The sequence below is a fragment of the Trypanosoma equiperdum genome (assembly GCF_001457755.1).
Source record: "Trypanosoma equiperdum strain OVI genome assembly, contig: ctg_103, whole genome shotgun sequence".
Lineage (NCBI taxonomy): Eukaryota > Euglenozoa > Kinetoplastea > Trypanosomatida > Trypanosomatidae > Trypanosoma > Trypanosoma equiperdum.
Window position 1 is genome coordinate 60,699 of NW_027122994.1, and position 22,389 is coordinate 83,087.

The following is a 22,389-nucleotide window of genomic DNA, read 5'->3' on the forward strand; positions in this document are numbered from 1 at the left end:
ATTTGGGCCTTATTGTTTATTGACGCTGGCTTCTTTCTCCTTTCTGCTGGACCATTCAGTACCATGGGTGTCCGTTAACTCCCCCTTTCGTAGCGTTATTCAGTCCCTTTCTAATATCAAAATTTATACTGTCATCACTATTTATATTTGGTATGTGAAACAAAATCCAAATGGCAACGATTAGGTTGGGACGCACACTGAGATGAGGCTGGCGCTGCGTCGAATAGAAACAATCACTTATTTGTTGATACCTATTCATTTGGTTGCTACTGTACGCTACAATACGGGGTTTATATTAGGATTTACTTATATATATATGTGTGTGTATATGTATGTATTCCTCACGAATGAGTGTATGAATATGCAAGAATGCGTATTCATATGTAGCTGAAAGTGTATACCGCATATTGTGTGTTTTTACCTGTGTGTTTGCATGTGTTACATGTACTGCGTTTGATGTGACAATATATCTTTTCTGATGGCTTTGTTGTGAATTGAGTCTCTGCACCAGTTTCGTGTGGGTTGTGTTAATTTTCCTCTTCATTATTCTTCCCATCTTTTCCTTAGTATTCTTCGAAGTACACAGCAGTTAGCTTAACCACTGATCCCTTGGTTATTCACAGCATTTGTATTTGTTGGCGGTGGAACTTATCACCAAAACGGGCTTTCTTTCGTACGATCTCCGGGCAAAACTTTGCATATATTTTAAAATATATTGGTTGTGTTGTAAGCACGAGGGCCATACGAGCGCGTCTGACTGAGGGGGGGGGGAAAACAAGACTCGTCAAACCTCACTGAATTACCCTTGTGTGTTATTACTGTTTTCCGGGAACTTTAAGTGTCGTAGTGTATAAAAAGATTTTCTGCCTCGGAAAAGGAATTTGGGGAAGGAGATTCAGTGTTTAGCCGAAAATTACAGAAAAGAGTAACTTTTTTGGTATATACATATATTATACGGCCGCCAAATTTGTCGTTTTCTGTTAAAGTTAAGAAAAACAAAAGAAGGAGCTGCAAAGCTTCGGGAAGTGGTAGAGAACGATTAGAAGAAAATAGTGAAATAACAACGTGAATGTCCGTCGTTGAAATGGAGAAGGATTCTCAACCAGAACAACCAATGAGGTCGAAGAACTTCCTTCACCGCGTTGGCACAACGATTTTATTCGTTGGAACATCCTTTGCTCTTAGCGTGTGCACCCCAAGATTTCTTCCATCAGCGGTGAAAGATTTCGCTCCAACCATCATGTGGGGGTTCACGTGTTTTTGTGTCCGGAGAGCCTTCAAAATGATGATGACGCTCGTGCTGATTACGCATCTGCTGGCATCCGGAGCCTCACTATGGTCTTGTGGGTTCTCCAACCGTGTTGCGAATCGTGCCCTAATATTTCCCTCCTTTGCTTCGCTTGCAGCACTTCTCGCCACTTGGCGGTTACCGACGATGCCTCTTGAACGTGCGATTGGAGTGAGTCTGGTGCAGACATGGTCCATTTCTTGTGGTCTGATTCTCTTTGCCGTATTTCCTGCAACTCTCATATCCGGCAGCAACTGGAATCAGGCCAAACGCGATGCGCGCTTTGATCAGGTTATTGAACGTGCAACAGATCAGCGGGTGGAGAGGTTTACCGTCCAATCTACGGGTGGTGTTCAGTTGGATGCCGTAGCGGTGATGCCGGAGGACCCAACAGAGCACTGGGTTGCATACTTTGGCGGGAATGCGGAAATAATGGAAAACAGCACGGAGGATATGGCTTTTTCTAATCACCTTGTGCATGCTAATTGGTTGTTTCACAACCCGCGCGGCGTAGGAAGAAGCAGTGGATATGTATGTTGGGCTAACGACTTGGTGGACGATGCCGAGGCTGTTGTGTGGGAAGCGGTTCGACGTTACAATATTAACCCCAAAAATCTTATTTTGTGGGGACACAGTATTGGTGGCGGGGTTGCAGCTGCACTAGCAGGGCGCTATAGCGATTTCCCCTTCCCAGTGTTGTTGGATAGGACATTCTCGCGCCTTAGCGATGCTGCCGTGTCCTTCTCACCGTTTCCTGCCACTGTGACAAGGGGTGCTATTAAGGTAACAACAGGTGACCTTAATGTTGTTAAGAGCTGCCGCAGTTTGAAGGGTCGTAATGTGTTGGTTATATTCCACCGCTCGGATGAAATAATTCGGTTCAATATTTCCTCAATCGCACGTCCCACTGCGGTAAAGAAGTCGGGTTTAAATAAAAGTTCGTTTTTGGAGCTCCAGAGCACGTTCGTCCCCTCTCCTCACAACACTCCACTGGATTATTTTCCTGAGGTGACGCAGATACAAAGGCGTATCATTCAACTTTATGAATAATCGCGAAATACTTTAACAAAATACAAAAAGGAAAAAATCGACACACACACACACATGCACTTCGTACATCTGGCGTTGTTGTTGCTTTGTGAGACCTCGTGCGCATCGCACCCTTCCCCCTTTTTTTGTTCTTCACCATCTACTTTTTATTGTGAAGAAATTCGCATGAGCATCCTTCCTTCTTCTCCCTTCTCGCCTACCCTTGTTTCATCCCAATTCAAGAGACTCGAGGAGTTTTTGACGGCGTGATGTAAAAACATGTGAACTCTGTGATTTTTTTTTAATATATGCGTTTGTGGTAACCTGTTCTTATCCCAATTCATCACCGGTTGCTATTGTTGTGGTGGGTAGTAATAGTGAAATTGCAATGAAACAGCGCCACAGGCACGTTCAAGAGCGTAACAAAGCTGTGTGCACATGGTTTTATACGCACGCATACGTTTTAATTTGATCAACTTTCTACTATATTTGCTACCTACGTCATGTTGTTGACCTTTTCTCGCAATAGACTTCTGCCTTGTTAGGCTGCCGATCAGTTTACTTATTTATTTTTTTAACTGCATTCTTTTACCCCAATACTCCTTTCACCTAGAACACGCGTTTTAACGTGAGTGTTGCTACCCAAAGAGTGAGGGAAAACAATAAGAAAGGGAATAGAACAAAAGGGAGCCGCCATTAACATAGCGAGAATAGTGACAGCTACACCTGCATTGGTGAACACGAGACCTGTAAATATCACGAGGAATAAACGGCTGAGTAGCGTTTATTTCATAGGAAGGGGAGATAGCTGCAATGAAACTCTTCACACCAGAGGAGACCAAACGGGATGAGTCGCGACAGCGAGACCACGCGTCACCCGCGGAGGGTTCCGGGTCTAATGTAACTGTCGTTTCTGGTGTTTGCTCCGCTGAAAGAAGTGTCATACGCGATGCGGAACAGGCCTTTAAGGATGTGGTGACAACCTCACTTGAGGAAATATTACGATTGCGACCACGTGAACCTATGCGGCTCCTGGTAGACAATTTGCTGAAAAGTAGTTCAACCCATGAAATAGAACGTCACGAGATTTCTGTGGGAGACGGTACGAACTGTGTTCTCTCAAAGGCATGCACACGGAAGAATGGAGCGGACTCGCTATGTGTCGGTGGCCTTCCACTCCTGCGACTTATAGCACCGAACAGTTTTGAGGTAGACGCGGCGGTTCGTTGCCTTAGCGAAACAATCGACCCCGATGCGAAATTGATTGTTTTCATCGAACAGCCGAATCCATCTGTCGATTTGTTTTTTGTGGGAGGTATACCATACTTCGCTAATTTGACGGAGCAATTAATGGCACGGCGTCGTGACGGTAATCCTGACACAGTTCTTGATAGCGCCGTTGGCACTGATAAAATAATAGCTCATATTGGAGAGGCACTGAGGTTAGGCACTAAAACAATAAAGGAAACTATCGGTTCACTTGCTGCATCAATGCAGCGGTGTTCATTTATTGAGCTTCCCAGGCTGCAGCGTAACTTCTTCGAGATGTTTCATGTCGTGGACGCTGCTCTACACTCTCGCAAGCACGACCACCTATTTCCTCACTCGGTTACATCTGTTCCGGGCGTTCTTCTGGTTTCATATAACCCATCTACGGCTCCCATGACCTTCACAAGGGTTATCGCAACTGTTTTGCCGTTGTACGAAGAAGTGCAGCGCCTTAAGGTGGCGGAAACTCTTCTTGCAAATAAAACCCGCATACAAAAGTTAGACTTTCACTACGTCACGGAATATTGGAGGGGAGTGCTTCAGAGACGTGATTCACGGGACAAAACGCGGGGAGAATCGGTCACAGTAAGCCAGCGTGCTCCAAAGAAAGCATCCGGGCGTAACCCCAAGGGGAATCCACCAAAACCGAAAACATTGCCAGTGGAGCAACTTCTAAGGGTGCAGAGGCGTGAGAGCGAGGACGCGGCGTTTCTTCGTGTTGTTCAACACCTTCAGTCGAATGCTGTGGTGCGTATTCAGGCGCTGTATCGCGGGCACCGATGGAGGAAACGGCTTGGATCGGCATTGAGTGACAAGTTACGGACCCGTGCCCAAACATCTAGTGAGGCACAGTGGGTGGAGGATCTTCCCCTGTCAACACCACCTCTCTTGCGACAGTGCGTTGAAAAGGTCAGTGCGGCACACGGTGAGTTGTTTGGCAATTATGTGATATCATGCCCGCCCATGCCACGCATCGTAAAAATTTTGAAACCTACATCACGTGCGATCAAGGTACGTAAAGAAGACGGCACTGAAGATGTTGACAGCGAAGAGGAAACGTGGGAGGAGGAGCATATTGTTGTGCCAGTGAATCGTCAAACGAAACCGCCACCTCACTTTAACTTGCTACGTCGCCTTATGGAGTGCGAATATGCTGGTAGGTGCAACACCGTGAAGTACGCTGCTAATATCCAACAAGATTGCGCCGGTCTTTCAACGCTTCAACGACGTGCATATGATTGTTACAAGTCGCTGGTGCTAAATCTCCTACATATTGCATACTTGGAATTGTATCGCAGGGGGAGGATACCTTTAACCGTAAGGAATTTTGAAGAATATGTTAACCGCTGGCACTCGGAAATATTTAGCTGGTTCTCAGCGCCGCACATTTTTTCGCGTATCGCCCTCCGAAAGGCGATGAAACCACCATACCCTGTTCCGGTAATATGCACGAAGGAGACTTTGGAGAAGGAGCGCGTACTCATTGTACGGGCATACGGTAGGGGTGGGATCTACCATGGTCCTAGTTCGGAGAAGGGTGCCGTGAAGGAGTGTAAGGAGAGCCTAACCGAGGAAGAAAGAGATGAGGAACAGGAAGAATTCTTGCAAACACTACCACCCCTCCCGCCTTTAGATTCCGGTGTGGACAACGAACATTACATTTCCGGAGTATACGCAGCACCGGTCCTTCTCTCTCAAAGATGGTGGGAAGCAACTTTGAAAAGACTAACCTCAAGCAACCGTGAAGCGAAAGTGGCTTGGTGGACCCTTTATGATAATCCGGCAGTGTATATCAACGGTCAACCAGTCTCTTTGGTCCCTCGTCATGAGTTGCAGGAAGTTGAAGGTCGTCCATCCTTTGACGAACTAGTGCCGTGCATAGAAGTAGCACGAAAAGCTCCATGTAACTCAACATCATCAAAGGAATGTTCGAACTGTGATCCAATATCCCCGGCGCGCTGCCGTCGATTTACCCTAAGTTGTGCGGGTGGCGAAACAGTGTCCCCGGAACCAACTAGCGATCATCGGGTTGAAGAAGGTAAGACGACACCTGGTGCGAGTGGTGCAGTAGATGCAGCTACCGATACCGATGGTGAAAGCTCTGTCTCTACCTTTGGTGTTTCGCTAGAGAGCGAGGACTCTCACCTCGTACACGAGTTGCAGCAAAATTTTCTTGACGATCAGACGGAGACATACCCTCAGTATTGTACGGTAGGTCCTCTCTGTCAGTACAGTATTCCTGCCCCTGTACATGGTCTACAACCACTTATTATCGCACCGCCAATGCCCAGTGTGCATTGCAGCGAACACGGCTACCAGTGTAGAGAAGATCGCAACACCTCTTCCACAGGTATCGACTCCGCGTGCTACTTTCCGAGTGACCATGCCGTCTCCCATGGAAGTGAGACGGCGTTTAATCATCAGAACTCCGTAACACTGGAATGGGACGACTTTTCGGTCGCATCGCAAAGAAAACCTTCGGTTGGGCAACCGTCTCGAACAACCGCCAAAAAGAGTTCCGCTTTTGGGGAAGGCGCCAATGTACACAACGTCGCGACCGTTAGTGCCATGGCGACACATGTGGGTCAGCGAATTATGCACGAAGGACGGTTTTTACACGAAAGACCTTGGCTCACGCCAGTTTGTATTCGGTCGCGAGGTCCATCCTTCTCTGATTTTATGATCAAGTGTCTTCACCAGATGCGTGACGGTTACAAGATCGTTGTTGCAGTGGATGAACCGTATCAGATCATGTTGTTCAACGCCGTATGTCTGTTGAAGATGGCGGCGAAGGAAGAGGAAGATTTAGAGAGAACCCTGGCCCCAGATACGCCACTTCAAGAAGAATCAGTGGTCCCTACATTAGCGCCACATGAGCTCCTTTCAAGCGAAACGGCGGCGTGCCTTTCCCTCTTACAACCCTTCTATGATGAACTGAGTAAGAGCGTTGACAACACTGTTGTTTCTGTTGAAGGGTGCGCCATTATGGTGCAGAAAGTAATGAAGCGGATGTCTCCAGGAGGACTCTTGTTTCTTGATCAAATTCCCATGCTTATGGAGCAAGCAGAAAGGGAAAAAAACCAGCGTTTGCTCGGTGAATCCATACTTGCAGTTGTGCAGCGGATAGAGTTGTTTTGCTGGTTGGTAATCTTCGAAGCGTTTCTCGCATCAGCGATTAGAAGTCAATCAAACGGCATGAAAATTGATGAGATTTTGCCAAAGTTTCACACGTATGTTAACGCTTCCAATGTTGTGCATTGGATTGACTACATCGACCCTTGGAAGGATGTGCCTCACCGATCGCCAGATCCGTTTCATTTGCGGTACAGCAATGGGCTGCGGCGATGGGACAATCCAAGTTTCATTTTTAGAGGCGCGACTGTGTTGTAGGTGTTCATAGCCCCTTTATTATCTCAGCCTTCCAATAGGGTGGCTGTAGAACTGAGGTACGTAGGGAGCGGCACTGAGAGGTAAAGGATAATGTCAAGATGATAAACATTAAGGTGTTTCTTGTTGTGTTCCTGGGACACCTTTTGTGCTCTGGTGTAGCCTGATGTGTGGTTCATTTGTTGTTCCGCTATCACATCACCTCCACCATCGTCTCGCGTTTGTTTTTCCGCTTTTCGTACTGGATGTGTCTACATTAGATTTGATTTTTATGTATGTGTGTGTTATTATTATTATTATTTTTAATCAAATAAAAAAAAACAGTTTGCATGCTGCTGGCCATCAAAGGAAGAAAATACATTAAATTTGTATACTTGTGGTGGCAGGAGGTGGGCACGATGGCGTTCTGGTGCACATCAAATGTAAGAAGATAGGACATTTCCTCTGTCGTCTTCTTTTGTTCCATTCAAAGGTCGGCAGTTTGTTGTCTATCTCCTTTGCAAATTCTGTGCTGTTACCATCAAGCGAGTGTGTCGGTACCCCTCCATGTTTCTATTAACGGCCCTTCATTTCCCCCCCCTTTTTTAACACTTCTCTGCGCAAGGCTTCCATCCCCTTTTTGCCGCCCCCACGGGGTGCAAGCTACTTTGTGTGCTGTTCATGTGGTGGAGTGTTCGCCTTTTCCAACGCGGGACGGCAGCCGGCCCAACCGCAATGACCGCCGCCTCACCGCTCACTGAATCATGCGCCACGCAGCAGGTAACAACCAAGAATGTTCGTCGTCCAAGCAAGTTACAACGTCAAATGTTTATGGATCGCATGAAGAAGCGGCACCGTGCAAGGGTGAAAATGATCGCTGCACAAGAGCAATCACATTTGGCTACGGTACGCTCCTCGAATTTGAACGGGCGCGACGTCATTATGGCTCAGCTTGCGGATGAAATATTTAGCAGGGGACATAAACACGTCTGCTGTGCCACAAACATCTCTTTTGTACCAGATGGTAACCCCGCAATGCCAGAGGTTGCACTCGCAGGACGGGGGCAGTGTGGAAAAAGTTCACTGTTGAGGTCTCTGTTTCGCTCGTCTAGAGAAGTAGGACGCTCGAACGTGAAGTTGCGTCGTGATGCGATGAACTTTTTTAATGTGGGTGGAGGTGTCTTCAATATTGTGGATCTTCCGGGATTCGGCGGCACTTCGGTGCCATGGTCCACGCTCCTTCAACATGCTGTTCTACTACGGAACTTTGTGCGGTGCCGACCGAACCTCAAGATGTTGTATTATTGCATGGATGTGCACTACAGGCACGGAGTTTATATTCAAGACCTCGATCTGCTGCGTTTCCTTTCCAAGGAAGTACCAAATTTCACGATTGTCGTAACAAAAGGTGACCAGTTAGACACTACAAAGTCGCGAAATGTGTTTAGGTTGGAGGATATACGAAAAGAGCTGTTATTCCATGACATAACGCATCCAGTACTTGTTACAAGTGCCTATCATATGGGAGGTGTTGATGCACTTCGCTTTGACATGGTGATGAACTGCCTTCACGCACTTCCCACGGAACGCCTAACAATAACTGAAGCGAAGCGACTGTCGGAGCGGCTCCTAACACAGCGCGAAATTGGGACCGTACGACATTTGCCGTTGGCACCCACACAACTGCAGGATGAATTAAGGAACTGGAGCGAAGAAGTGGAAAAAGAACGGGCAATAGAGCCAGTTACACCGGGAAGTATGGAGCAGAAGCATGAGGGTGAATCCGCACATGGTTTAAGCGAGCGTGACACAAACACCAGTGGTTGTTCAAGAGGCAAATGCACTTCAAAGGCAGTAGCGGTTGAGGTGGGTAGCTCTGTTACTCCCGCTGATATCTCCCTTGCGCTAGATCAGGCAGAAGCGTTTACCTCTCTCAAGAAAAAGGTAACCAACGAAGGGTTGATGAAATACGTTAGACAAACAAGTCCGTGGCGCAATCCACTCTTGTGGCCAGAAAATGTTGTGCCAACAAAACATCCGAAGGCCAATATCATGCGATGTCCGGAGGACCCACACAACCCTTATCTTACTCAGGCGCATTTTGTGTGCCCACGCGCCGACATGTACTTCCGTCGACCAAACGTTGGTACCCGCAAGGGTGTGGAAAAGGGTCGCTACGAGGCAGATCGGCCACTGGCCTTCCTCCTTAAACCTTATACCATTCCGTATTTCCCTGATATTGTCGACGTGAAAATGCATCCACTACCGTGGACATTTCTCGGAAGTCGTGAGGCATACTATGAATCAACTGGTGGGCGTCAACTCGGGGTGCGCATGGCACAGTACGTTACTAACGGTGAGATACGCGCACTTAACGACAACCCTGCACCCACACAACCTGATCTTACGAAGGAGCTTCAGAAGTTGGAGCGTAAGAGGTATGGTTCATCCATCGCGATGCTACGACCACCGGGAAAGCAGGTGAAGGGTCTAACCACCGGTATGCCGTCAGTGCTTATTCACGGTAGCGAATGTGTTGATCAAGTAACCGCAGCGCCTCCACAACCCTTAGGCGCAGGAAAGTAACGACATGTTCACGGAGGCCTGTTTCTTCACAAATATGTTTCTGAATGACGCAGTGGAGGAGATCTACATGAGTGGTATATACTTTCTGTCATTAACGTCACCCATGCGAGCGAACGCAAAAAAAGTGTGAGGGTTGCTGCTGAAGTTGCGGCACGTAGGGATGCAAGGTTTAAGTCCCGCTTCAGTCGAGCCGGGTTTATGAACTGTTACTACTTTGGTTTGGTGTACACGCACCTGTGGGTTGCACAGATGTAACCATTCTCAGATTCTCCATACTTTGATCCCTCTCGATTGTTCTTGTGTACATGTACAAAAACTAATGCAGGTAGCTTAGTGTTTAAATGAAGTTGGTCCGTCATATAGAAACCATAGAAAATCGTGGCTACCTCTTCGAATTTACAATTGATGTGAACTCACCTGATGAACCCGAACTCTCGCGGGCTCGGCGGTACTACGTGGTAGCCACAGATCCGTCGCCGTCACGGGCCTTTTGTTACTTATCCATATATTTCCGTGATCCTTCGCTTTATTCCCCAAAGAGCCGCTGGTTTTCGCTGCACAACCGGGTCTTCGGTCCCATAGGGCACGACCGTTTTGTTGGGGAACTTCTCAAGGTGTCCCAAGCCGAGGCTGAGAGCTATAGTCTGTTCACGGATGAGCCAGCTGCGCGAGCAGCACTCGGTGTAATCTCCACCAACAGGGTGGACCCAACGGGAGGGAGGGCGGCGCGTGGTGGGGATGCGCATGGATCCCCCTTTGAAACGCCACGGGATGTGAAAACGGCAGCCGCAGTTCAAATTCTCTCAGAAAATGTAAAGGCACGTTTGGGGAAGGGCGTAGAGACCCTTTTAGGACCACCATACACAGTGTCAAAGGAAGCTATGACTTCCACACGTGACGCTGACTTCCAGTCGCAAGGGAATCAGCTACGAGAGGCACGTCAGCTTCTACAACTTGAACGGAACCAACATGAGAAAGACGTGGAACATTTGATGAGTGAGATTAGCCAACTACACAAGCAATTGAAAAACGTCGGTTATGAAGGAAAGGCAAGGCAACAGGAACAGCAAACAACCGCCCTGAGAGACTCTCAGGAGCGTGAGCGACTTTTGCAGCTGACAATAGACGAAAATGTTTTGCTTAAACAACGTTACCACCATGCTTGCGTAGAGTTGGAGCACTGGCGTATGGAATGTCGCCGACTGAAGCACAAATGTGACCAAAAGGCGATGGCTTCAACGCAAGCAACTAAGTGTGTGAGCCAGGAAGAGTATAACGACCTGGAAAAGCGTCACCGACTCCTACATAAGGAGCTTCATGAGCTTTCAGAGGAAAAGATGGAATTAGAGAGTAGGTTGCGCAAAGCCGATGAGGAGGCGGCCCGAAGAAGTATGGAATTGAGGCTCGCCTTGCAGGCACTGCACTCACTGGGGAGGGGTCTAGACAACGTACAGCACAAATTGCCTCTCGTGTTGCGGAGTGAATAACGCGTGTTAGGAGAGTTGTCGGAGTGGGCAAAAAGGGATTGTTATGCCGATGGGATTCGAGCTGGGAAGGGTGAGGAAAGACCCTACGGAAGGTGCAGTTGTGTTATGCAAAGTATTATTATTATATATATGGCTATCGGTGACAATAATTACCTACTTCGTTTTATCCAAATTGTGAGCAATGTATGAAAATGCGTAATTTTTAATCCACTTAGTGCTTCGTCGTCCAACTTGACTGCCATTTTATGTTCTCCCTCTTCCCTCCCCCTTTGTCCGCACACTTTTCCATGTGCAAACATATGGAGCAAAGACAGTAGGCGAGAAAAGAAGTGCAATGGGGATGCTTAACAACTGATATGTGCACCAAACGGGCAGTCTAGCTACTACCACCATACTCACACACTTATCCATAGAAATATCGTACTTTCTCAACGGGACCTCACGAACTGATTTCGTGATGTATATACCTTTGCTAAGTAATAATTTTAGCGGAGTGTATCTCCTTCCATGTTGCTGTGCAGCACTGGGGAATAACAATAAGTGAAGGTGTGAACTATATCCCATGCTGTTTAGGTAGTCAAATGGGGAAGAGCGGATGGGGACTTTGCCTTCACTACTTCATATCTCCTGTTCCGTTATGGGAAAGGAGAGGAATTTTTTTTCCTTCCTCCCTCTTCCAAAGCGGACTTGTTGATATTTTTAATTTCGTTGCTGAGACGTCTGTCATTACACCATTTGTTCACTTCTTCCAGTTGTCTTTGTATTCGATGGAAGGATTTCTGTAAGAAGGTGGCCATATTTATGCCGCTTGCTCATCATTCTCCAGGGTGCCACTACTGAACTCGGACGAGGAGCCCATTCCTTTTATTCAGGGATGTTATGCATGAAATATCCCCACGTCACCTGCTCTGTGAAACCATTTAGTGTGGTCTATTATTGTTGATATTGGCAGCCGGTGGGTCGCTGTTTTAAACGTCTCTTTTCTTTATCCACCACCGAGCTCCACCTCTGAAACACGTTGTGAACTCCTTGTATTAGCACATATACAGAAAGGGAAGACAAGAATAAGAGAAAGAAAGAAAAGTAGAGCCCTCTCAAATGGCGACCCGTGACCGTACGACAGAGTTTCTTCAATACCGCAGCGCCAAAACTCGCCAAACTGACTCGCAAGGTCTCTTACAAGAGGACAGAGGTGCTTCAACCTTTAGCACCTTCGTTGCACCTCTGTGGATGCAGAAGATGGATGAGGTTCGCGAGCTGCAGAGAAAGATTCGGAAGCATATGGAGTCGCTGGAAAAGCTGTGGCGAAACAATCTAAAGATTGAGTTTAGCTCGTCGCGAGACGAGGGACGTGAGGAAATGGATATTGAGCGTCTGCGAGTTTCTATTGATAATCTCTTCAAGCAGAGTGAGAAAGTAGTTAATGAACTCGAAGTGGCCTACATGCGTGAGCTCCCTGACGAGGGAACTGATGCGGAGTTGAGTATACTTCGTAATGTGAAGATGTGTCTTGTTAACGAACTCAGCAACATTGGTAAATTATACCGTGAGAGCGAGCGGCGATACGTTATGGATCTAAAAAAGCAGCAATCGGTCGCGAAGCGATGGGGAAACAGTGAACGACAGCGAGTCATCGAGCAGGAGCTTGAAACCGATGCTGTAATGAACCGTTGCCTCCAAAAGGGCATGTCTCAGGAGCAGGTAGAGGCGATGCTTCTCAATCAACAATTGGCGGATGAGCGTGTGAAGGAATTTGAACACATATATACATCAATAAAGTCCATGCACGAGATGTTCTCTGACATGAAAACGCTCGTTATTGAGCAAGGTGCCGTGCTCGACCGTATTGATTACAACATGTCGATCACTCACGAACGCGTGCAGAGTGGTAGAGCGGAGTTGGAAAAGGCAGCGGAATATCAGGAGGCCGGGTTGTTCAAAACATGTTTCTTGTTTTTAGTGGTAACTATCTTTGTGCTTTTGTTCATTCTTCTGTTTCAAAAGATGCTGTCTTAAAACTGAATCCATTACGCAACAACCCCCGGCGGCATTAACCCTGGGAAATGCAAACGGATCCCTCAAACTGTTGCTGAGACATCTATGTCTATTGCTCATGAATAAAGGCGAAAAGCACAGAAAGGAAAGGGAATAATATCTTCACTTTTGTTCCTTGCTTCCTTTTCCCTGCCACATAATCTTCTATAGTTTCGTTTTGGGTTCATGATTGTGCCTTGATGGAGTATGAGCAGTGCATCTGGCGGGAGACTTCCAGAATTTAGCACCACAAACACACCTACGTATACGTACACCTTATTTATTCACGGCTCTTACTGTTGCATCAGACTGCGCGACCGAAAGCACCGTCAACATCTTGGTGTTATCTTGTTGCTATTCGTGCCCCTGTGGAGGGAGAGGGGATGGTTATACCTTCTGGTAATGCGATATGAAGAAAAGTTTTCCTAAGTGAATCGGTGGATTTTATTTCCAGAATTGCTATCTCTGACCACCTCTTGACCCTATTCTCTTAAAATTAACCTTTATTTTTCCGGTGCTGCTTTCTTACCTTTAATTATTATTATTATTTTTTGTGGGGTGACCAACAAGAGATAGTGTATCCTATCAACACAACATAATTTGTGGTATGAAGCGGGAAAGTAAGGAAACCTTGTCGCGAGATTTATTTTTTATTTTCATATGAACTTCGTTCCTCTTTATAGATCAATTTTGAAGGGGATTCATACCGCAAAACGACATCCATACCACCTGCAAGATATACGTTTCATCCTTTCGTACCCGCTCGTGAAACCGGTGTATTATGCGACCAAACCGAACAGCGAGTTGAAGCAACTGGAGCCCCTGCAGGGAATTGACACCCCGCTCCTTGTCCGAACTTGTCTTGAGGACCTCCGCAGGGCTTTCATGTCTGTGCCTTCGAAAGACATGTCGGTGGCGCAGCAATTCGTATACATGCGTGAGTTGGGGTGGTTGAAGTGTAGATTGGAGAATATTGCTAGCGAGTCGACTGATGCAATTCTCAAAGAAGCACGCGTGGTTGCTTCCGAAGTGACGGATGATGACTTCCTAGACGACCAAATCATTGTGCGACAGGGCCGCCCCAACAATAAAGAACTTCAGTGTGTACAGACAGGTAATAATGGGAGTGAAATGGGGGATTGTGGGTACGGAGTGGCATCTGCGGGTGCAATTGGGCTGCGCTATGAGATGTTCATTCTTCAAAACGTCGCACCGTTACCACTTGTTAAGGAATTTCTTTCTTCCTTCTCCCAGAACACAGAAGCCGCTGCTGCTGCTGCAACGTCTAACCAGAAATTGCAGGAATTTGCTAGGCGCTACGTACCGCGTACCGTAGTGTGTCAGAATGAGGACCTCACACTGACAATCACCGTGAACGCATTTGATGCGGCATTAACCCGCAAATCAACGGAAGAAAACAACCCCTTCGCACGTGTGCATCGTTACTTCATGATTCGCTTTGACTTATCTCCAAGTGACCCCTTAGTTTTGGGTGTGGATGTTGTCAACTCGTACTTTCTTAGGTTGGACGCTGGGTCAGCTGAGCTTGTGGAGGACATTGGGTACCTTCATGCTGCCGATGTCTGGAAATTGTCCCAGGAGTTGAGGGTGAAAGGCAGCGGGAGCAGCACCGATAGCGACGACATCAAAGACAATGGTTGCGTCGACGGCAGCGTAAGTAGTAAAGAGCACGCCGCTGAAGGAAATGTAAACTGCATGGACCACAATGAGCACGAACACAACCCTACATCGCATTTTGAGTTGAGTTTTATAAATCCGTCGGACGGACCTACAATCATGAAAGGGCAATTGTACTACACGCTGCGAACAAAATCTAGCGCCTCCGCCTCCAAAATGAACGTGGGTGTCATTTCGTTCGGGCACATTCTTTTGTTTAACGACGAATAGTTGAAATTTTATTTAAAGGGGGGGCCAAATAACTATGTTGTAACAAAAGCTAATTTGATATGCCCACAGTAAAGCAGTGGGTGCTGTATTAGTAATTTGGCAACCAGGTGACTTCGACCCTTTTTGTTTCGTTTGAAAGGGGAAATGTTCTCTCGCTCTCCCGATGTTTCAGGGGAGGGAATAGTGAGGGCAATGAAAATGTACACATTTGTATAACTGCATGCAGTGTTATACAACATGTCTCGCGGGTCTACTGTTCCCAATAATGCCTTGGTCCCAATCAACACCCCCGTAGGGGGGAGGAGGGAGGATATAAAGGGGAAAGGTTGTACTGTGAAGAGGCTGGTGTGAGCGAAAGGGAAGTTATAACATGCCCCCCCCCTTCTCGGGTAGTTCCCCCCTCATTGGTAATCTTCGCAATACTGCGGGGTATGCAATTCCCTCCTCCCCTCCCCACAACAGATTTAGAAGCGGTGGGGCGCTGTGACTCGTTTCTGAATATTTAAATATTGGTTTGGGGGGAGAAAGGGGTGAAAATGGGTTGACTTACACATTGTGATGCGTTCCTCTCGTGACCATGCGCTAACAAAATTGTGCATTACCACTTAGGTAAGGCACACCGAATAATCTTTGCGGTGGCACCCGTTGGGTGCACATTGCATTGACAATAATGAGCAGAATTGAGCCGCTTCTTTTTCCAACCCTATACGTTGTTTAGCGTTCCCCCCCCCTCTTAGTTATATCCCATTTTTCTAGCCTTTGGGCATTTCACTCTAACTTTCTTTTTGTTTCTTTATTACGCGTTTTGCAAGCCAAACACATGAAGGATCCTGTAGTTAGCGGTTCACCAGTTGTTGACGCGGCAGTGCTGCCATGCACTCAACTCCGCGCTAACCGTCGCATGCCCCTGTTGTGGCTTCCCATGTCTCTGTGTAAGCAGTTGTATTCGGAGCATGGAGAGGGCAATGCAACAACCATCGGACGTAATGGTGAGGACAACATGCATGGTAACATGAGCGGGGACAGTGTTGAGCAGGTGCTAGAGTGCCTCTCTGGTTTGGAGCGTGGTGTTCTCAATGCAGTACTGAGGCAGCCCTTCCTCCCCATCCACACACTTCGTGAGGCGTTCCCAGTTGGGAGGAATTACAATTTTGACGACGATTTATTTGAGATCCTTGTGCGGGTGGCCAGCAATGTCGACTCCGTTGCCGCCTCTGCCTCCGCGGAAGTGGAAGTTCATATGGGCACGGCTGCTGTTGTCGTGGTGCTGAACTGTTACGAACATGAGCCAAACTTGGCCCTCAAGGCGGTGGGATACGTTTTCGAGAAATACTTTAAAAATTGTGCCTGCCGCTGCGTGGTGCTCGACCCACCAGCAGACATAGAATCAGGTGGTCTACGGGAAGTTCTCATCCCAGTCTCTACAGGAGCATCCATTAATGACGTGGCTAACCACGTCTTGAGAGAGGTTGCATTTGCCATGGTGCGGCGCGCAGACGCACGACTCGTTGAGCTGTCGTCGATGATCGCGTCAATAGTTGAGGCGAAACCTGGACCAAGTGACCTGAGCAGCGTCTTGAGATTTAAGAGTAGTAGCAAGAGTGGGAAGGGAAGTGCCACCGCTGATGCTGCGCCGTCATACGGTTCGGGGACATCGCTGATGAAAAGAAAAGGGGATTTGCTGCTTATTTTAGGTTCGTTCAACGCTGCCCTCATGTCGTATGACGAAGCTCTAGGAGGAGCAGATGCGTTGTGGTGCGCGGCAACATTGGAGGCGATTGCCACACTACGATTCATGCAGAATGCACCGCTGCTTGCGTTGAGGGAAAGCGCTGAGTCCACATTTGTATCGCTTGCATTTGACGGTTCAGTGTGGTCGAATGACATGAAAAAAACTATGGATGAGATAGATAAAGTGACATCAACCCTCCAAGTCTCCCAGCGGAAGGCACTTACTGCTTTAAAGCGTAACACTGCACTTTCAGTCTTGGGGAAAAGGTTAACGAAGGAAGTAGAAGACCCCCTTTCATCGCAGTGCGAAAGTCTTAGGCGTCGGATCAGATCACTTGACGAAACGATGTCCAACGAAAGAGTGGAGAAATACGGGAGGAGGGCTCTAGGGTGCCTGCGGCAGATTATTCACCTTAGTTTCCATGAACTACATCTTTACCTCAACGAGGCACTACAGCTTCTAAGAACTGTTGTAGGCCCAAGGACTCTTTTGCGGGAAAGGGAGTTGAACATACACGTAAAGCGAGCAGAACTTCTGGCAGAGGAGGGCGACAAACAGTCTATGTTAGAGTGCTTCAGTTTAATAAAGGATCTGGCCGCCCAGAGCGGTGATGGGACTTTGCAACAGCGAATTCGTACGCAAATACCCCGTATCTGTGCTCGTGCGGGTTGTTGTCGGAAAGCAATACATTATATCGCCGATGCAGCACTCACCCAGAGGCGGAAGGGGGCGAATGGATCCGCGATTTTGCTACTTTTGATGGCGTGTCGAGTAGCTGGCATTCCATTTCCCGAAAATGGTTTAGGTGACGACATTACCGTCTTGACTTGCAGTCGACAGGGGCAAGATATTTTGAGCCCTGCCGTTGCCAACGGTGACGCAAAAAGTAGTAGCACAAAGAAGGAATGTGCGTCGTTGAGGTTGGGTACACGTCCCTGTGAGGCACAAGCTGTACCATTACTTACAGAACTACTCGACGCCATAACGGAGGAGGGATTTGACTCTGATGCCAAGTGTTCTGTAGCCTCCATGCTGCTATTTGATTACTACCCGTTTCTCAGTGACGACACGCAGGAGTCGCTGATGACACTCATTGCGAAAAAGAGTGCACATTACCAGTCACTTCACTGCTCGACACCCCCTTTTCTGGACGATATGGAGGTACTCCCGTTACCTCCACATTTGGAACCGAAAAAAATTTCACTAAGCGGGGCGCAATTCACCTTTATTGACACCGGACGACTTAAGATGACTGTACTCACTTTAAACGGGAAGATTATTCCTCAGGGACAGGTGGTGTGGTCTGTTGGTACTGTCGGTGAGGTGACAGTGGTATTGAAAAACCCTCTTCGTACACAAGTTGAACTCTCATCCGTCGCACTTAGCTGTTGCCCTGTCTCGTCGCTGAACGGTGACGGTGGCACCGCGAACTTGGAAGAGGAACACGGTCTGACCACCGATGCGCCGTCGACTTATGTGGTAACCAATGTCACGCTTCAGCCCATGTCGAAGCTTCAGTTGTGCCTGCAAGTGCTGCCAACTACACCGGGGTTTCTCTCTGTGAAGGGTGTGGAGATTAGGTTGAGCAACATCCCGTGGTGTGGAACTTTTATGATGCCTGTGAGGAAGCCAGAGGTGATACCTGTGCTACAGGAACTACCGATGGTATCGTGCGCCCTTGGGGTGAATGAGGTAGAGATTTTTTGCGGGCAAACAGTTGAATTTACGTTACACGTGGTCAACACTGGTAGGGTGCCGGTGCACAAATTTCAAATAACGGTTCACGACGAATCCTGTCAATTAGACACGTGCGAAGGGTGCAAAGAGCGCTTAAGTGCCTCCTCCCTATACGTCACTATCGAACGCGATCCCTCCACTGAGCAACGTTCAGAATCCTCACTTGAAGTTGGTGGCGTCACAACTAGGCGCGTCACAATCACTTCACCCCTGGGAAGTGACAATAAGGCGTTTCAGCACATTGTGTTCCGCACGTGTATGGAGTTGCCATATAATCAGCCTACCGCTCCCCCCGGCATTCCTAGTGCCGTTCCCGTCTTTGCTGTCATCCCGAGACGCGTTCAGGAAACATACCTTCGTGTCTTTGAGGCTCCAAGTTTAGCGGTAACATCTGTTTCCCTTTCACGTGACAGGAGGTATGTAGAGCTGTGTGTGCGGAATATGAACACGGTTCACACGATTGAGTTGCTGTGTAGTCACTTGAGTTTTGCTAATATACCGGATGCACTGATTGTTGCAGGAGCTGAGTACCTTGTTCCACCCATTGAGATAATCAAAGTGCCACGCGGAACGAAGCAAATTCCACTCCCATGGGTGGTTCGAGGACAGCCCAAGTGCGGTGGCACACTTTACGTGGACTTTTCAATTGCCTCAGCAGAAGCTGTATGCATGGAACCACTGGAAGATGCCATCGTCACCATCAAAACACTCCCAAACGATCTTGGTGGACTTCGTAATCAACAGTTGGTAAACGTTACCGGAGGTGAGTTGGCTTCAATCATATTACCTGTAATGAAACCTGTGCAACTACTTGTTTGTGTGAGCGCACCGTGGAAGCGTGTCGTTCCGCTGCGGGTTCGTCTTGCAATGGAGCAACAAGCGCTTGATATGAGCGTATTGAGCGGTGCCGTTGACGCGGTGCACACTGTAGGCGGTGGGGAAACCAACGATGCAACTCGGCTGTATCAGGAGGTAGTAGAGGTTTTTGCCTTTAAAATGGGAGAACACCCACTTTCCGTAACGCTATCCGACGCGGATGGGCGAGAGACAACACACACTGTAAGGTTGCAGTGGAAACACATCTGAGGGGATGTGAGTCGGTCGACTTCTCTAACGCGTCGGGTATTGTGCTCGGCAGTTTCCCCTTCTGAAGAGGGAGAATAAAGCAGAAGAGAAAGTAGTGCCACCTCGCACGTATTCACCTCGTCTGCTCATTTCCGTTTGCGTTGGCAATCGTTTTCTCACCTCTTTCAGAACAAGCTGACAATTGTAGCCAATCATTCCTGGTATCTGATCGATTTACCCTCTTTATATTGGCGTCGTGCTGCTTGTTTGTTTTATCAAATCGGGTGTATTCATACATATTTATACGCTTGTGTGTTTTCCTTTTAATTTTACTTTTCGTTCATTTGCAGAATCTTTACATCCACTCATTATGCCCCCTATTTTTTGTCTTTTAGCCATCTCCACGTATATTTTAGCAGCAGCGGTAGCCAAAAGGGAAAGTAACCACAAAGGCAGTTAACAAAAGCAAAAGGGAAGTAGTGACAATAGTAGGAACGGAAGGAAAGATAAGGAAATAAGTAGTGCAAAATTAGTGTTTTTAGGGCCTTAACTTGGTGTTGTACCTGCCAGGGTCCTAAGCTAATATAGGTTAGTTTTATGCCTCCGAGAAGTGCTGGGGCGCGCGAAAGGCAAAAGCGAACTCGCGAAGACAGCAAAACCTCGGGGCAACTGCACAAACGCCAAAAGGTCCTGCCAGCGACTGCAACTCACCTCGCCGATGACACTTCTGCAGAGCCGTTCTCACAAGAAGATGTGGACAGAGAAAATCTCACAAATCATGGACCTTTGGCAGCCTACTCGTCGAGTTCCGTAATGGAAGCGGCGAGCTTGCGGAACGAGTTAAAGGAGCATGTAAGCAGATGCCAGCTGATCGTACGGAATGTCGGCTCCCTCGTGCAGCAACGGGAGTCGTCGACTGCGGCAATGGCCACACTGCCTTCCTTATGCAATATATCCCCCCGAGAGGTAGTTCGCCTCAACGTTGGTGGTGAGATATTCACTGTGCCTCTGCAGTTATTATTAAAAAAAGATGGAGGTGACACCTACTTCGATATGTTGTTTAGGTACGGCGCAGCTGGTGGTGAGGACAGCCCTTACCCGACTAGCTTCCAACCTCCCTTGTTGGATGATACTGGGGCGCTATTCATTGACAGAGACCCAGGTACATTCCGGTTTATCCTTAACTATCTTCGAGGATCCCGCATGCTTAGCATGCTGAGTGAGGATCGGCTCTCCATGTTGAAGACCGACGCACAGTATTTCCAGCTGCACGGTCTCATAAAGGAACTAAGTGATGAGTCAAAGGAAACGGGCATTAAGTTCAATCCTGGTCCCGGTGTGAACCTGGAGCGGAACAAGTTTCGCGTTGTATACAGCATCGCAACAATTGGAGAAAATTTCCTCATTACAGGATGCCATCGTATAACATTCGAAATACTGAATAGTGAGTATGTAGGAATCGGACTGATATCCGACATGTGTGTTATGTCGGATCAAGAGTTTCACAAAACATTGCACTGCTGTGTTTACTACATGACGGGTGTGTTCTACTCCAACTTCCCGCATCACCGAAAAGAGGATAGACTCGAGGCGCTGGATAAGGGTGATTTTGTCTCTCTCATGGTAGATATGAACAAACGCGTCGCCGAGTACACGCTGAAAGGTTCAGTAAAAACGATACCTCTCGGCAACGCGCGTAAGTTGCGCTTCGCTGTGGTTATGAAAATGAACTCGCGGATTCGTATTGTTCCCGAGGAGGAGGCCAGGAAGTTGCCACTTTTCCGCCGTAGGTTATATTCAAGTGATGTTGACTCTGTGGATAATGCGCTTTCTTTGGCGGATGAACGAGACGGATTCACGCAACTTTCACAGAACAGTGGTGCAGGGGCTGTAGAACTCCCGACGGCGATGACGCTTTTCTCACAGCTACAACAACAGCAACATCAACGTCAGTTACCACCCCCGCAAGGGGCAGTGCAAGACTCCGGTGATCCTAATGCAGTTGATCCTTCACTACCGTTTCTAGATGACGGCAATGGCGGAACCGTGCGGCCGCTCACACTTGATTTCACAGCGGAAGATATCTTTCCCGTTGACGTTGATGAAACGGAAGCGTTTCACCACCGCAGCGCACCGCAAGAAGGCGAATGAGCGCTTGCGGTCAGCAGGCAAAGGAAAAAAAAGCAATGAAAAAGGGTAAGTTGCGACCAGCGTCACAATGATTTTATGTTTATTTTTGCTGTTAGTGTCTGTGTATGTGTCAACCTTCAAAACGGGACGGTTGAGTTGCGTATGGTGCTCAATCACTCTGCTGTTTAGTGTGTTGCTCCTTTTCCAATGTGTTCAAAACCAGTCTCCCGTCAGTCACCACTCAGACAGGTTTGAAAATAATACGGACAGAAGGAAAAGTGAATAAAAGTGGGGGAAAACGGCGGCGGCGGAACGAACAAAAAGGGATGAGGGAGAAAGTGAGGATAATTGATCGTATTCAGTTATTTTTCGAAATAGGCTTTGCAACATTTTCATTTATAGCTCGCGCACAAAGAAAAGCGAGGTATTGAAAAGAAGTTTGAAGCAGTTTTTTTTTTAAAAAAAAGATCATCTCATCCTTTGCATGCAGGTATATAAATATATATATATATATATCTTTTCTCCTCTCAATATTTATTTATATATGAAAACACATCATTATACTTTTGTGCGTTGTATTTCATGTTATTATAAAACTTCTGGTGTCAGTATTGGGCAACTTCGTCTTCTTTTCACATTCTCTTGGTTTCGTTTTAATTGTTTTATTTGTGCTTTGGGTGTAGAAGGGAAAGCTTACACTTCGCAAACAATTTTTCAAAGAGAAAGGAAAAAAAGAAAGCACAGCAAAAAAAAAAAAA

The 22,389-nt window shown here is 47.4% G+C and overlaps 8 protein-coding genes across 8 annotated transcripts; all 8 read left to right on the forward strand.

Moving 5' to 3' along the window:
• Window positions 1-1,069: 1,069 nt before the first annotated feature.
• On the forward strand, window positions 1,070-2,338 carry TEOVI_000007600 (Alpha/beta hydrolase family, putative; the record flags this gene model as incomplete). Its single annotated transcript, XM_067220023.1, has 1 exon — window positions 1,070-2,338. The coding sequence occupies one exon, from the start codon at window positions 1,070-1,072 to the stop codon at window positions 2,336-2,338; it is 1,269 nt and encodes a 422-aa protein (XP_067076124.1).
• A 792-nt stretch (window positions 2,339-3,130) lies between these two features.
• On the forward strand, window positions 3,131-6,976 carry TEOVI_000007700 (uncharacterized protein; the record flags this gene model as incomplete). The annotated part of the gene is made up of 1 exon (XM_067220024.1): window positions 3,131-6,976. One exon carries the CDS (start codon window positions 3,131-3,133, stop codon window positions 6,974-6,976), a length of 3,846 nt encoding a protein of 1,281 aa, XP_067076125.1.
• A 657-nt stretch (window positions 6,977-7,633) lies between these two features.
• TEOVI_000007800 (50S ribosome-binding GTPase, putative) lies at window positions 7,634-9,538 on the forward strand (the record flags this gene model as incomplete). The annotated part of the gene is made up of 1 exon (XM_067220025.1): window positions 7,634-9,538. The coding sequence occupies one exon, from the start codon at window positions 7,634-7,636 to the stop codon at window positions 9,536-9,538; it is 1,905 nt and encodes a 634-aa protein (XP_067076126.1).
• A 341-nt stretch (window positions 9,539-9,879) lies between these two features.
• On the forward strand, window positions 9,880-11,025 carry TEOVI_000007900 (Microtubule-associated protein Bicaudal-D, putative; the record flags this gene model as incomplete). Its single annotated transcript, XM_067220026.1, has 1 exon — window positions 9,880-11,025. The coding sequence occupies one exon, from the start codon at window positions 9,880-9,882 to the stop codon at window positions 11,023-11,025; it is 1,146 nt and encodes a 381-aa protein (XP_067076127.1).
• A 1,098-nt stretch (window positions 11,026-12,123) lies between these two features.
• Window positions 12,124-13,041, forward strand: TEOVI_000008000 (QA-SNARE protein putative; the record flags this gene model as incomplete). Its single annotated transcript, XM_067220027.1, has 1 exon — window positions 12,124-13,041. One exon carries the CDS (start codon window positions 12,124-12,126, stop codon window positions 13,039-13,041), a length of 918 nt encoding a protein of 305 aa, XP_067076128.1.
• Window positions 13,042-13,719: 678 nt separating this feature from the next.
• Window positions 13,720-14,967, forward strand: TEOVI_000008100 (uncharacterized protein; the record flags this gene model as incomplete). Its single annotated transcript, XM_067220028.1, has 1 exon — window positions 13,720-14,967. The coding sequence occupies one exon, from the start codon at window positions 13,720-13,722 to the stop codon at window positions 14,965-14,967; it is 1,248 nt and encodes a 415-aa protein (XP_067076129.1).
• Window positions 14,968-15,787: 820 nt separating this feature from the next.
• TEOVI_000008200 (Transport protein Trs120 or TRAPPC9, TRAPP II complex subunit, putative) lies at window positions 15,788-19,522 on the forward strand (the record flags this gene model as incomplete). Its single annotated transcript, XM_067220029.1, has 1 exon — window positions 15,788-19,522. One exon carries the CDS (start codon window positions 15,788-15,790, stop codon window positions 19,520-19,522), a length of 3,735 nt encoding a protein of 1,244 aa, XP_067076130.1.
• Window positions 19,523-20,098: 576 nt separating this feature from the next.
• On the forward strand, window positions 20,099-21,652 carry TEOVI_000008300 (btb/poz domain containing protein, putative; the record flags this gene model as incomplete). Its single annotated transcript, XM_067220030.1, has 1 exon — window positions 20,099-21,652. The coding sequence occupies one exon, from the start codon at window positions 20,099-20,101 to the stop codon at window positions 21,650-21,652; it is 1,554 nt and encodes a 517-aa protein (XP_067076131.1).
• Window positions 21,653-22,389: the final 737 nt, after the last annotated feature.